This window comes from Monoraphidium neglectum, assembly GCF_000611645.1.
Source record: "Monoraphidium neglectum strain SAG 48.87 unplaced genomic scaffold scaffold00033, whole genome shotgun sequence".
Taxonomy (NCBI): domain Eukaryota; kingdom Viridiplantae; phylum Chlorophyta; class Chlorophyceae; order Sphaeropleales; family Selenastraceae; genus Monoraphidium; species Monoraphidium neglectum.
Window position 1 is genome coordinate 1 of NW_014013595.1, and position 11,921 is coordinate 11,921.

General features: G+C 60.4%; 3 protein-coding genes across 3 annotated transcripts in view; all 3 read right to left on the minus strand.

The window, feature by feature from the left end:
- Positions 1-15: 15 nt before the first annotated feature.
- On the minus strand, positions 16-831 carry MNEG_0414 (cell division protease FtsH; the record flags this gene model as incomplete). The annotated part of the gene is made up of 3 exons (XM_014051090.1): positions 16-27; positions 77-190; positions 568-831. 3 exons carry the CDS (start codon positions 829-831, stop codon positions 16-18), a joined length of 390 nt encoding a protein of 129 aa, XP_013906544.1.
- A 5,684-nt stretch (positions 832-6,515) lies between these two features.
- MNEG_0415 (Microspherule protein 1) lies at positions 6,516-8,029 on the minus strand (the record flags this gene model as incomplete). The annotated part of the gene is made up of 4 exons (XM_014051091.1): positions 6,516-6,647; positions 6,855-7,081; positions 7,306-7,812; positions 8,002-8,029. 4 exons carry the CDS (start codon positions 8,027-8,029, stop codon positions 6,516-6,518), a joined length of 894 nt encoding a protein of 297 aa, XP_013906545.1.
- Positions 8,030-11,319: 3,290 nt separating this feature from the next.
- The window catches only part of MNEG_0416 (aldose 1-epimerase), a gene marked incomplete at both ends in the record, with an annotated part of 2,300 nt that continues 1,698 nt past the window's right edge, over positions 11,320-11,921 (minus strand). Inside the window, 2 exons of the mRNA XM_014051092.1 lie at positions 11,320-11,424; positions 11,578-11,703. Of these exons, the coding sequence (XP_013906546.1) occupies positions 11,320-11,424; positions 11,578-11,703 (231 nt within the window). The remainder of the gene's footprint in view (positions 11,425-11,577; positions 11,704-11,921) is intronic.

The following is an 11,921-nucleotide window of genomic DNA, read 5'->3' on the forward strand; positions in this document are numbered from 1 at the left end:
CTTGAGTACAACCCATCACTGCCCCAGCTGTGGGGCAGCCGCAGCCGTGGCGATAAGCACACCCGCCTCGGCCCACCTGCTGCTCGCCCTCGGACACGCTGATGTCCACGCCGTTCCTGGCCAGGATGTCCACCAGGTCCGGGTCATTGGGCAGCACCACGGTGGCGCGGCGGCCGTCAATGGCAGTCAGCTGTGAGGATGTGAGGAGTGAGGCGGGATACACGGGGGTGGGTCTTGGGGTGCTGGACGCGGGCTGGGCGTGCGGGATGACAGTTTTGCAAGCAGGAGGCCGGCAGGTGTGCTGGTGTCCCCTGCATGACCATCGCTGCGAGTATGACTGGGCCTTGCTTCACCTGCCTGTCATGATCTCGATTTTGTGACAGACAAGATGAGATCAACAAAAGACATGCAGACGTCCAGCAGAATCAGCCCGCCCAGACAGTCCGCAAGGGCGCCGCTTGCAGATGTCACATGGCGACCGCGTCAGCAACATCAAACACCCGAGTGTTGCCACACGCCCAGCCAAGCGGCACCCTTTGACCGGCAACCAAACAAGCCATTCCGCACCTGCAGCATGCTGCCGTCCTTGCTGAAGCGCACGCGCTCCACCTTGCCACCCTGAACGGCGTTGATGAACTCAGAGTAGCGCCACTGGTTGCCCTCGGGCAGGCCGCTGGCGGCGTCATCGCGCAGGGCGGGTGCCTGCTGGCCGGCAGTACCGCTGCCAAACGTCAGGCTCTGCGGGCCGGACTGCTCCGCCACGACAGTAGTGGAGCCCTCCGGGGGCGCCACGAAGTCCGCAGCGCGCGCAGCGTCGGGCGTGGCTGCCATCAGCGCGGCACAGAGCCCGGCAAGCGCGGCTGCGGGCACCTTGGCAACCACCTCCTGGGCCAGGTCATGGCTCTGCCAAGGGGAAACGATCAAGGGGCTTATTGTGAATACTCAGGAGGGGCGAGCTTTCGCCTGCATGAGCAGCCCGTGATGACGTGGACCATGCAGCATCAACCACAAATGGCGCACGCGCCATGTGGAGGACCGGAGCACGGCAGTGCGAGCGCATTCACTCTGGTAAGGCACCAAATACCCATCCGACACGCCAACAGGCCGTGTGAGCCAGGATGGGGGCCTGACCGGCCCTCCAAGCTCCACTACCTCCCACTCAGCGATCCGGCCCCGGCATAGCCCGTGACGATCCTGAACTACCAGATTGCGTGCCACTCACGATCTTCTGTGCGTTGCACTTGGAGAAAGCCCCGGCCCGGCGAGGGACACCCAGGATGCTGGAACGCAGCTGCTCTGCACGGCGAGCGGCGCTCCTACGTGCAGCCCTGGAATCCAGGGCCACAGTTCCACGGCTGGAGGCCAGCGTCTGCATGGCTAGCGACGTGTGATCTTTCTGTCGGGACTCGAGTCCGCGGGATAGCGGACTGTGTTGCAAATGAAAATGTGGGACAAAACGACCCGACTCTAAGACAATGTGCTAGGGTACGGGGGCTGTCTCAGACACAGTCGGGTGCTGGGTTGGGCGCCGCAGTTGGCGCAGCGGGACCGGGACGCAGCTGCAACCTCACCTGCGCAGTCGCCGTCTGGCAAGCAATTGCATCACTGCTATTTCACCTTGCCTTCTCGCCAGTCACATCTCAGGATCACTGTGCCACAAACGTGTGAAATTGTGTCGAACTCGCACACAGCACGAATTGGCCGTTTGCTGTCCCGCCATTCAAATGCCGCACCGCAGCTGTACACCGTGTCCTGCCCCTCTGCGTTCCGAGCAGGTTTGCAATGGGCGCATTTGCAGGCCTCACGAATGTTGTCGCCATGTCATGCGGGCAATCTGGCGTTCGTGGTCAGAATTGGCTATGGGGTGAGGCCGCAACGCTGTTCCCTCCCGACGCGTCCTGTGGGCACACTGACGCGATGCAGCACAAACATTGCGTTTGCATGTGCGTGCAAACGCAACGGCTGTGTCCCCATGATGGTGCCGTGCATGCCTGTAGCCACATGGCTGTGCGGAACAATATCGACCGCCAGTACTGAGGCTCCCGACTCATCAGGGCCTGACGTGGATACTGAGCAGGAGCACTGCAATATTATGTTACATGCGGCAATCGTGGAACAGACCTCCTGCCAATGTGTTTTGCGGCGTGCCATTTCTTTGACTTGTTATTGACCGCAACAAGGGGTCTGGCCCGTGCACCATTAGAACCGTCAGCAACTCGTCAGCTCATACCATACTGCAAGCCGCCTGAGTAGAGCTGCAGCTGAATCCAACGCGCATCAACGCGCTTTTGAGCGGGAGCGTGTCTTACACGAGTCGAAGATCACCAGCCGAAACAGACAAAAAGCCAAGAAAGGTTTTTCATTAGCCCGTGGTATTTCGCTCCCTTCGCAACATCAGCCGCTCTTACCGTCTGACTTTTATTAGGAGTCACGGACAGGGGGGCACGCGGATCTCACTGCTTGCAGTGTTGTGCTAAGTTGGCCTGACGATGCAGGCCATGCATAGGCCAACTATGCAGGTCAAATCCTTTCACAGTCGCGGCGTCAGAGTGCCGTTGCAAAGGCGGGCAGCGGGCCGTGTCTTCTGCGCAGCGCAAGCAGATGCGGTGAGTGCCGGCAGCGCAAAATCATGCACGCATGCAGGAAACTGAGCTCGGCGATTTTCGAAAATAGTGCTACCAGTTGCACCTCTACAGGGCAGTTAATAGCAGGAATGGCTCAAGGCATTGTTTGCACTGGCTCCAGCCCGGTGTAGCCTAATCATCAGGGCCAGGATCAACCACAAGCAGCACCCTTCGAAGACCCTGCTGGGCGTGATTTCTCACTGGCACGCATTTTTTTTGATATTCACAATTTACTTCTGTTAAAATACAAACCAGTCGACAGCTAGGCATACAAATTGTGCTGCACCAACCCTCAGGGGCCCCCGCCAGGCTGCTCGCGCTACACAGTGGAGCTGCGGCGGCCGCTTGGGATTGTGCTGGAGCAGAAGAACAGTACTGGCGGCATCTTTGTGGTGGGTTGAGGAGGTTTGGTGTATTTCCAAGCTTTTAGATGGCACCTGTGCCAGGGAGTGGGCGTTGCACTGACGGCAGTGGGAACTCTGCGGCTGTATGGCTGCTTGGCTGGCTGCATTTGCTTTTTGCTGCTAGAAACCCCAATACCGTTGCCGCCTGTGGCAAATGATATTGGTGCTGTCATTGCGCAGGCATCCATCACGCCAGATGGCAATGCAGCCAGGACGGGGCTGATGTCAGTGGTGCGTGCGCATGGGTGTGAAGGGTTGAACGCGTGGATGGGTGGATGTTGTGGGGCTGGTTGAGCGCACGCGCATTAGTCGCGCCACCTCTGTTCGTTTTCTGCTGATGTCCTCTCAAGGCGCACCGCTCACATTCATTTTACAGGGCGACCAGCTCATATCAACCACTGGCGTCACGTACACCCGAACTGAGGACTGTGAGATGTTGCCTTCGTGCCTCAGTCCGATGTCCGCTGCCTGCAGTGCTTTTTGGCCCGATTGGCATACGGTGCGTGCTGATTGCACCCCACTTCTGCGCCGCTCCCAGCCCCTGCCCCCATTTTCACACACCCACGCACCACGCTCCATCATGCAGACGGCGGTGTTATGGTGCGCAAGGGGCAAGAGATTGTCAAGCTCAATTGCATCAATGAGTCGTTCAAGACGGTCAGTGCGGCCATTGGGACGCACCCGGCCAGCATCCCTGTGGTGATGACATTCCAGCGATGTGCGGACGAGCCTGTAACAACGTAACCGTCGCATCAATCTGCATCCGCACCACGCTGTCAGCCAACAGCAGGGCACACAACCTGGGCTGATGAGCTTGTCACGTGCTGATTGTGCGATGCCCCACAACTGAACCGTGCCCTACCTGCCTGCTGACAGCGGTCGGACACACCCACATTCACAGCTCAGCGGCTCGCTGTATTGCACTGAAAAGTATGGGTAGCGAGCCCAATCATTCTCTGGATGATGAGCATCATTTGGCATCCTGCAGCATATTGGAGCCTGCTGGCATTGCCACGGCCTACATTGCAAGGGTCGGCAATCTCCACAGCAAACATGCACGTTGCATTGGCCTGATGACCTGAAATGCGCAGAGACCTGTGGAGATGTTGGCTCGGAAGCAGTGTCCACAACACAAATCATTCGCACCACAATTGTATGGGACACGCCGCACACTTGTGGCAACAACCTCCTTCTCACAAACATCCCTGATACTGCTGGCATTCACACGGCGCTGCCCAGCACCGACAGGGTGAGGCCTTCCAAGGAGAGGGGAAGCAAAGGCGGCGGGCAGTCCTCTCCTGCGCAGCTTCCAAGACGCAGACAACCTTTTGGCACTGGTTCATGAAACATTTACGAGCCAGGACCCCTGAAACAGGATCAATGCATCATCTTTACGTACAACAACCGCGCCCCCTTGGCCTTTTGTAGGGCCCGCTGTCACGCACGCAAACCACGCAGGCCGCAACAACGTCGTAGATCCCACCAGCAGTGCCTCGCACAGCAACGTTGCTCGGTATCAGTTGTATTATACAGGTATGAGTGTGCGCACCCCAAGGCGGCTTCTAGTTAATCAGGGGGCCATCTCGTGGTCGACCGGACTCGCAGCTCAGCCGTCTGTCACCCCGCAGCAGACTTGATCTTCGCAACATGGATTCATCACTGCCCAACCACTTCCTGCGGGCCTCGCTACTGCAGGGAGGGGTCCTGCGCCGGACTTGACCCTTTGGCCACCACTGGCGTCGGCCGCTCTGGGCCCAGTGCCGCGTGCCTAAGAGTGCACGCATGCAGGTGGTGGACGGTCAGCCGGCGTACGCAACAGGTGGAGAGGCTCGCGCTGATGGCGGCGAACAGTATGAGAACGGGTGCAACGCAGCCAAACGCGTGCCGTCGTCGCCCTCGTCGGCGCAGCCGCCGCTCAAGCGACGGTCCAGCACGCGCATCCGCACTCTGGCTTTGACCGTGGAGCTGCCGACGCCCAGCGAGCTGCCGCTTACAGGCTGCCATCTGCCCTCAGGTGGCGAGCCAGGGTTTGGTGGGTGCTTGACGGCGGCCCCTGCAGCGCCGGCGGGTGGAGGCGGCCGCCAGCGCTTGTCTGTTGTGTCTGCCATCACCCCGTTTGGGCTGCCTCCTCTCAGCCCTGCGAGCTCCAGCAGGCAGCATTGTTTCATGTGGCACCAGCAGCACCAGTGGCAGCGAGAAGAGGAGCAGAAGCAGGGAGTGGCAGGCCGGCGCGGCCTCCGTGATATCACAGTCGACGTGGGCCCGTTTGCAGAGGGACGCTGTTGCGGCAGCGCCGGCGGCGTTGGTTGGCAAGGCAGCTGTGCAGGCCCTGCACCCCAGCCACTTGTTGCGGTGACGCCAGGCCGCCTCCTCCAGCAGTCTTGCACTGACCTTGGCACCTCGGGGCCGCCGGAGGAGAGCCCTGGTTACCACTTCAAAGTAGAACGGCCCTCGCTGACAGGCGGCATGGACGGCGGCAGCGCAAGCAGCGGCCTTTTCGGTGCAACGCCAGAGCGCAGGGCTCACTCCAGCCCCGGCGTTGGCGTGGCCTTGCCCTCGCCCTGGGACGTGACAATGGCATCGCCGCGCGGCTCATTCGACGCCGGCCCAATCGCCGCCACGGCGCCCGCCCGCAATCTGTTGCGGTCACTGGCTTGGGATGCCTCGCATCTGGCAAGCTGTGCGATCACCATGGCGCACCCGCTACGCATTTGGGCGCGAGGCGAGAGCCACGGGCCAAATGGCAGCTCGCCGACCCTGCCATTAGTCGAGGCGCGATCGTGGGTACCGGTCAGTACAGGGCCGGGCTCAGTAGCCGGCAGCGAGCCCGGCTGGCTGGACGGCCTGCCCTCAAATCACCACGTGCCAAGGACCCGACAGTGTGCGGTCGAGCTGCACCAGGCGGCCCCGTTGACAGAGATGCAGCAGCAGGATGATTTGCAATGGGGTGCAGATGGAGACTCAGCGCCGCGCAGGCAGCAGCAGCTCGGGTGCGCCGCAGCGCGCGCCAGTCGGCAGGGCCACGGCAGGCGCCGGCATGGAGTGTCGCCCTCAATTGTTAGGGAGCTGGCCCAGCGCCGCAAGGCGGGAGAGGGGCCGGTTATGATCAACAGCATGCAGCAGGTCTGGGACGCCCGCACCAGCAGATAAGAGAGGTTGGCTTATCAAATGCCAGTTCATCACATGCATGTACCATTCACATTCACAACAGGCCGGTGATGTGCTTTGCTGTTCGAGGGCACCAGCAGTTGTTTTGCTATTTGAGCAGTGCTCTAATTGGGCCTGTACATTCACAAAAGCATTTGTTTATAATTGAGAGTTGTCCATGCAACGCAGGAGCAACCGTGCTGTGCTGTGGTAACATCCTGACCACTTCACATTTCAACAGCTTTTTTACAAGGCGTCAAAAATGGGCCACATGGCACGCGCTCCCTGGTCAAAGTGCTCTCCGGCTATGGACGTGCCCACACACAGCTGTGAGGACAACTTACATGACCAGCTGCTGCGAGCGCACCAGCGCACGCTGCACTGCTAGGGGGTTGACCATGAAGAGCAGCTGCACACCCCCTACCTCCAGCAGGCTCAGGTGCGGCAGTCGCGCCGACTGCCCCCGCTCCAGCTGTGGGGGGAAGCGAAAAGAGCGGCGTGAATCAATTCGGCTGTACAGTACTGCTGCTATTTGAATAATGCAGGTCAGCCCTCAACAGCGCCACAGCAGGCAGTTAACGGAACGCACAGAAGTTTCCAACACCTGCTCACACAGATGCGTGAATGTGCGCGCACGCACACCAATGCGGGCAGCCCAATCAACTTCCACGCGACCCACCGGTGCGCCGTTGACCGACAAACTGCGCCGTCCCACGTTCTGCAGCACCCACACGCCGTCCCGCCCCAGCGTCAGCTGCGCCTGCAGCCGCGACACCTTGCACGCCGGGCGCTCTTTCGCGAGGTCCACGTCCACGTCGCCCTTGCTGTCGGTGGAGCGCCCGAGGCTCACCGCGGTGCGGCGCAGCAGGTACCGCCCGTCGCGGCTGCACATGCATGCGAGCGCGCCTGTGTGAAGGTTTGCAAACAAGATGGTTGGCAGGTGGCTGGGTGGGTGAGATGGCGCTACTGACCCCCTGGCCCTGCATTCTGGTAGCATTTGCGCCCTCTGGAGCGCTTGCGTCAAACATCGACAATGCACAGCAGCTTCATTGTAAACCGACAGCAGCAATTTCACCCCAAACAACAGCTTTATCGTGCACAGAAGCCCCATCACCAAGCTCTGCGCTTACCTTGAGAGTCCATCAGAAGCGCCGTGGAGGCCGACGCGATGCGCTCTAGTGCCGCGATGTCCCCGGCATTGCTGCGGAAGCGCTCCCGCCGCACCCGCACCTGCTCGCCACCGGCTGCACCACTGGCTGCGCTACCGCCCGCGCCACCGCCCGCGCCACCGCCCGCGCCACCGCCCGTGCCACTGCCTGCACCCCCCGCTGTGTCCTCGGCTGCGTCCTCAGCGCCGCTTCGGCTTGCAGCTGCTGTCTCTCGCCGCTGCGCTGACCATGCTGCCGCTGCACGGCCAGCCTCGCCTACACCTAGCACCGCGTCCTCGGCATCTGAGAAGGAGGGAGGCTCGGCATCGCTGCCATGGCCGCAAACATCGTCGCCGTACCGCCGGCTTGCGGTCAGCTGCTGGTCAGGTGGCTGCTGCTGCTGCTGCTGCTGCTGCTGTGTGCTCGGTTGGAGGTTTTTGGCCCGCCCCTGCTTGCCCTGCTGCTCCTGGGTAGCCCCTTGCGCAGGGCCTGCACAGCAGTAAGAGCATGAAGCGACAAAACCATTGGCAGCCAATAGAAGGGGCTCCCCGGGCAAGAGCCGGCATATGAAATAAGGCAGAGATTGTCCAAACTTCACCTGGCATGCCCTCATACAAATAACGCGAATAAGCATGACCCCCCCCCCTCCGGCAAGCTGCAAAGCCCGGGGCGCCTCACCTGGCTGCTGCACCTCATCGACCTCCATCGCCTCTGCTACATCTATTATCTTGTCCTTCTGCACATCTGCCTGCTCTGCATGCTGCTGCCCGCGGCGAGGCTGCACCAGATTGAGTGCATGCAGCAACTCGCGAAACGTCGCTGCTGTCAGACCCGGCGCTGCGGGCGCCGCGGCTGCCAGCTCAGGCGCGCCGGAGGCCTCTGTCAGTGCGCTCCTGCCTGCTCCCTTGAAATCGGCATGCAGTGTCTGCAGCTCCTCCAAACAAGCCCAGTGCTCAACCTGCAGAGAGCGGCACACGCTGGCGATTGGCCTCAGGATGGCACAGCGGCAGGGCGCAGCAACACACCTGCATCGACGTGTGTGCATCAGTGCCAACGCCACCGCTGGCATGGAGAAGCACCTTGTAAGCCGCGTACAGCTGCTCAAGAGCTTCAATCACGGCGCCAGAGCGCAAAGGACCGTCCACGGGAGGCACATCCAGCAGCTGGGTCTCGGCCCCGGCCGCAACAACGGCGGACATGGGGGTGGTTGCGTGACAGGCGGTACAACGGCGTTCCTAAGGCCGTGGACACGATGTTTTGCTTGCGGGGCCTGGCAAGCAGGCAACAATGGTGATCTCTTGCAGCGATTCCTACTTTCTTGATGGTAAAGACGGTATGCAGACGTTCAATACAACAACACACCTATGAGTATGCGAGCATTGACGAGCACTTGGTCACCCAAGGGTGGCCGTAGAGGGCTCGGTTGTCACCAGGTCACAGGAGAACACCGCACATAAGAGGATTGTGCACGGCAGCAAGCAGCGGTATGCATGGAGTGTGTAAGGTATCCCTGCCCGCACCCGGACCGCCGACACCCCTCTATGCAATGAATTGTATTAGTGCTCAAGCGCCCACGCGCAGCTCCCTGCATGTGCAGGTGACCAACGCATGGACTGTGCTGGTCTGCTGGATGGTGGTAACAGCTCAGCCGGGCTGTGACGTTCCAGTACTTCTCTACTTCACCCTTCAAATCCTGCCAGCGTCGTAGCTTTACTTGAATTTACAAACCTTTGTTGCTGTACAACCCCCTCTCAATTACTTGACCGTGATGCCCCGACCCAATGTGGCAAATCAATGTGGGAAGATGTTTACTTGGCATAACCCGCCGAAGCCACCCTGCCACGATTGCTCCGAAAACAGCAGCCCATGCACGCAAATGGCCAGCAGCCATTAGGTGGGGGCTTTCCACCTATTGGTGGCTCCTGTGACGTACTCAACGGCCCGCCGCCCATTCCTGGTTCCCCTGTTGGGAGGGGCACCCCGGCGAGATCTGCCGCCACCCGCGTGACCAGAGACATAACTTCCCCTGTGTCGTTGGCCGTCACTATAAAACTGTGCACAAGGGAAATGTGGGGCAAGGGCGTACGTATGAGGGCCTCGCTGCAAGTTGCTGTTAGCATGTTGGTGTTGAGTACTCGCATTGCGGCCAAACACAGTTTGCCACTGCGCACCTGTACATGTCACGTGCAGCCGCAAATGCTATATGCTGTGTCTTATTGCCACTAAGCTGTCTCGTACACCGTTGACTGGCTGCAGCAGCAGCAGGAGCAGGTGCTGCTGCTGTTGCTGCTGTTGCTGCTGCTGCTGCTGCTGCTGCTGCTGCTGCTGCTGCTGCTGCTGCTGCTGCTGCTGCTGCTGCTGCTGCTGCTGCTGCTGCTGCTGCTGCTGCTGCTCCTCCCGTTGTCGCTGCCGATGTTGCTCGTGCTGCCACAGCGGCGACCAAGCACGCCGCATCGTGCTCCTCCGGCGCTGCTTCCCCTGTGTGACCACCAGTCAACAAAGAGCTGCTGCTGCCGCTGGCGTGCATCACGTCACTGCCCTGGCTGTTGCATCTGTCACCGCTTATGTCGTCTGGCAGGGGCGGCCCAGGGCATAACAGGTCTGACTTTGTGCCGACCAGGGCCAGGTAAGGCAATGGGTTGTCTCCATAAAGCAGTTGTAAGGCCTGCAGCCACTCCCCCACCAGAGCCAGAGTCTGTGATTGAGACGGTGGTGGAGGGCCAAGTGCCTGAAAAGATAGGTGCATGCAGTGCCTGTGGCACCGGTGGTGTAAAGGTCGCATCTGCCGCACTGCGTGCACAACGCACCGACAACACCTTGGTCCTGTGACAACCAGCAGTGTGCCTCACACTGTCGACGAACGTGCCCGTTGAACGTGCCCGCCCCTTGACGCACCCCGCCACCTGCTGCCGCGTCAAGTCGTGGACCATCAGGACGGCGTCGCAGCCATGGATGTAGGCGGCCGCCACCTGGAGGCTGCCCACGCCGCTGCCCACATCCCACAGCTGCAGTGCGGCGCCGCGTGGCTCGCCCGGGAGCGTCACACGAGCGCCATAAAAGTCTACACCAACGGTCCGCCGGTACCTGCAAAGAAGTAGGCAAACGCATGTTTTCGGTCTGCACAACGCATCGCGCGCCAGGCATGATATAAATGGGAATGCTCCAAGCGCCAGGAGCGCATCAATTGCGCACGTTTGACTCGCTGCGCAACCCGCTGCAGCTGAGGAGATGGCTGTCTTGCCGACTGCGTCCGCTCCCAGCAGCACAATCTTGAACTGTAAAGGCTGCTGGTCCTCCTCCTCGTCGTCCCCGCTGCTGGCGCCCTGCATGCGAAGATCCTGAAGGGTGCATGCGAAGATCAAATACCTGTAAATGTTGACGTCACGATGTTATTCATCATAACTATCAATCAACATACGGTCTTATGATGTAACGCGAGCAGCCTGGTCATACCGTACAATTTCGCAGACTGTTGCACTGCACAACACCGGAGGGTGATTGTCTTTCTTGTCGACTGCCCCTGATGATACACATTTTTTTCTGCCACATGACTGCCGTGAAATCTTGCCTGCCAGCTTGGGCTGACTGCCAGCTTGGGCTGAATGCCAGCTTGGGCGGACTCCCAACTTGGGCTGACTGCCGGCTGGACTGCCAGCGTGCCGGGGCCGGGCAAGGCGAAGCACCAAGGACAACCCTGCATGGGCTTGTTGCCTGGGACTTTGAGCTCCTTCAGCCCCCCGCTCCTGTGCGAATATAGCGACTGTGACCGAAGCCAAACCATTTGCTGAAATGTCCCTGATGCTGTGATGGTGCCTGGTGCCTGGCTTGCACAGAACACCGCAGGAGCTGGTATGGTGTGCCTGTCTCCGGTCATGCCAAGTAAGCAGAGTCGTGTCCCCCTCCTCCAACAAGGCAAAGCCCACGTTCACTTGCGCTGCGAATAGAAATCACATTCAAGCCCACTGCTGCGCGTGACAAGTGGTTTACAACTGCAGCCTAAACGTTTGAAAGTGTGAGTGTCTGTGTCCCGTTCCAGGTCTTGCCAGGCTGCAGCGTTACTGCGCCGCTGCCCGCCACCGCAGGCTCTATGCAAAGCATCACCTGCAGGCGAGGCAGTGGAGGTCGCAGTGAGCGGTGACCTTGGCGGACTGTTGTCGGTAGCTGGAAAGGATGTAGACCTTGGTCCTTAGTAGCAGGGCTGTGCACCAGCCACAATGGAGGCAAGAGAGAAGCCCGGCAGCCCCACAAACCCACCTGGTACTCATCGTCGCCAAAGTCCCCCATGGCTTTTGATTTCTCGACCCAAGGGTTCCACACCACAGCGTCAGGGAAGCCCTCCTTCACAATCTCAACGCAGCTGCCCGCGCCATCGTCGAAGATCTGATCGCGGCGTGTCAGCGTAGAGGCATGCATGGCGGCGCCTGGTTTCAAGGTGAGCCTTTGTAGGATGCTGGCAGCGTGCCCGCGTCAAGTATGCCGCCCCAGTTGCTCATTATCAGGCCCGAGGGGCCTGGAACGCCCCATAGCCACGCACAATCCGGCCTCAACCCTCAGGTGCCCGCCACGATCGCCACCCCCCCCCCCCCCCCCCCCCCCCC